We start from the raw sequence: 1,144 nt of genomic DNA, 5'->3' as shown, positions 1-1,144 counted from the left end.
TATACATTTACATGTAAATATATTGCTATACTTATATATTTTTTATTAAGATGATACCCAATACCTAAAACATCATGATAAAGGAAGACAATAAAATAATATTAAAAAATAATCATTGAGAGAGAATCATATCCATTACCTAATGTTGCCACAAAAGTAATAAAAATTTGTTTTCTGACAGAAAAGTACAGCACTATATTCAACCCATGTGGTCCAAATTGCAGTTCTAGGACCTCACATAAACTCAGATCACCTGACAAGATCTTCTAGAAGACCAAGATAACCCAACTGCTTTGAGTCCATTACTGGTCATTAGCAAACAAGATAAGCGTTTGTAATTGATTTTTAGAATCAGAATAAAAACTAAATATACTGTCAGATTGGAGATCTCTTCAAATATTCAACAAAGATAATATTACATACAATGACTTCTAGTCACTCTAGGAAGATAGTCCATAAAATGTAACATATAATAACACAAAATAAGAGCCACTGAAAGATGACACTACACAAACCAGTGCACAATGACATGCACTAAACTTTTTCTATACCTATACACCTACTTCTTAACACAAGCTGCAGAGAGAGATGAGCAGAGTCATGCATAAATAAGCTATGGCTACCTGTTTCTCATGCAACAATATAATATATACAGTAAAGCACATTGTTTCCCATCAATCTGGAAATCTGCACTAAGTACACAAATCCAGGTGTGATATATACATAATGAAGCACGCCACCAGATTGGAGACAGTATGATATTTACTACTCATTCAGATTACCTCTTTGCAATACTAACAGTGGTTAGCACACAGGAAACACTTTGAGCAACTAGCTGTGTGATACTGTAGCTAGACAGTTAATAGAAGTAATGTGTATATATATTGGTTTAAGAGTGTGAGAGCTTTACATGGTTTTGCATGAAGTAAAGATATAGCCATTCTCAGATTTGATCTGTGCATGTAAGGTCAGTGGATGTTTATGTATGTACTCATCTACATGTCACATGATGGCTGTTCCTCACCTCTAAGGGAAGAGTGATCATCCTCCTCCCCCTCTGTCTGGACCTGGCTGCTTCCACCTGCGACAACCATGCCACTTTGAGTTACCTTGGTTTGTCATCAGTGGGTAGTTGACCCACCCA

General features: G+C 35.7%; 1 protein-coding gene across 1 annotated transcript in view; it reads right to left on the bottom strand.

Moving 5' to 3' along the window:
* Positions 1 to 1,144, bottom strand: part of LOC119585789 (calmodulin-binding transcription activator 1-like) — a gene marked incomplete at its 5' end in the record, with an annotated part of 96,684 nt that overhangs the window by 12,974 nt on the left and 82,566 nt on the right. The window contains 1 exon segment of the mRNA XM_037934507.1: positions 1,025 to 1,081. Coding sequence (XP_037790435.1) covers positions 1,025 to 1,081 — 57 coding nt within the window.

Source organism: Penaeus monodon, chromosome 20 (genome assembly GCF_015228065.2).
Source record: "Penaeus monodon isolate SGIC_2016 chromosome 20, NSTDA_Pmon_1, whole genome shotgun sequence".
NCBI lineage: Eukaryota > Metazoa > Arthropoda > Malacostraca > Decapoda > Penaeidae > Penaeus > Penaeus monodon.
The sequence above is the reverse complement of the archived record's forward strand: the minus strand, read 5'-3'. Positions and strand labels throughout refer to the sequence as shown.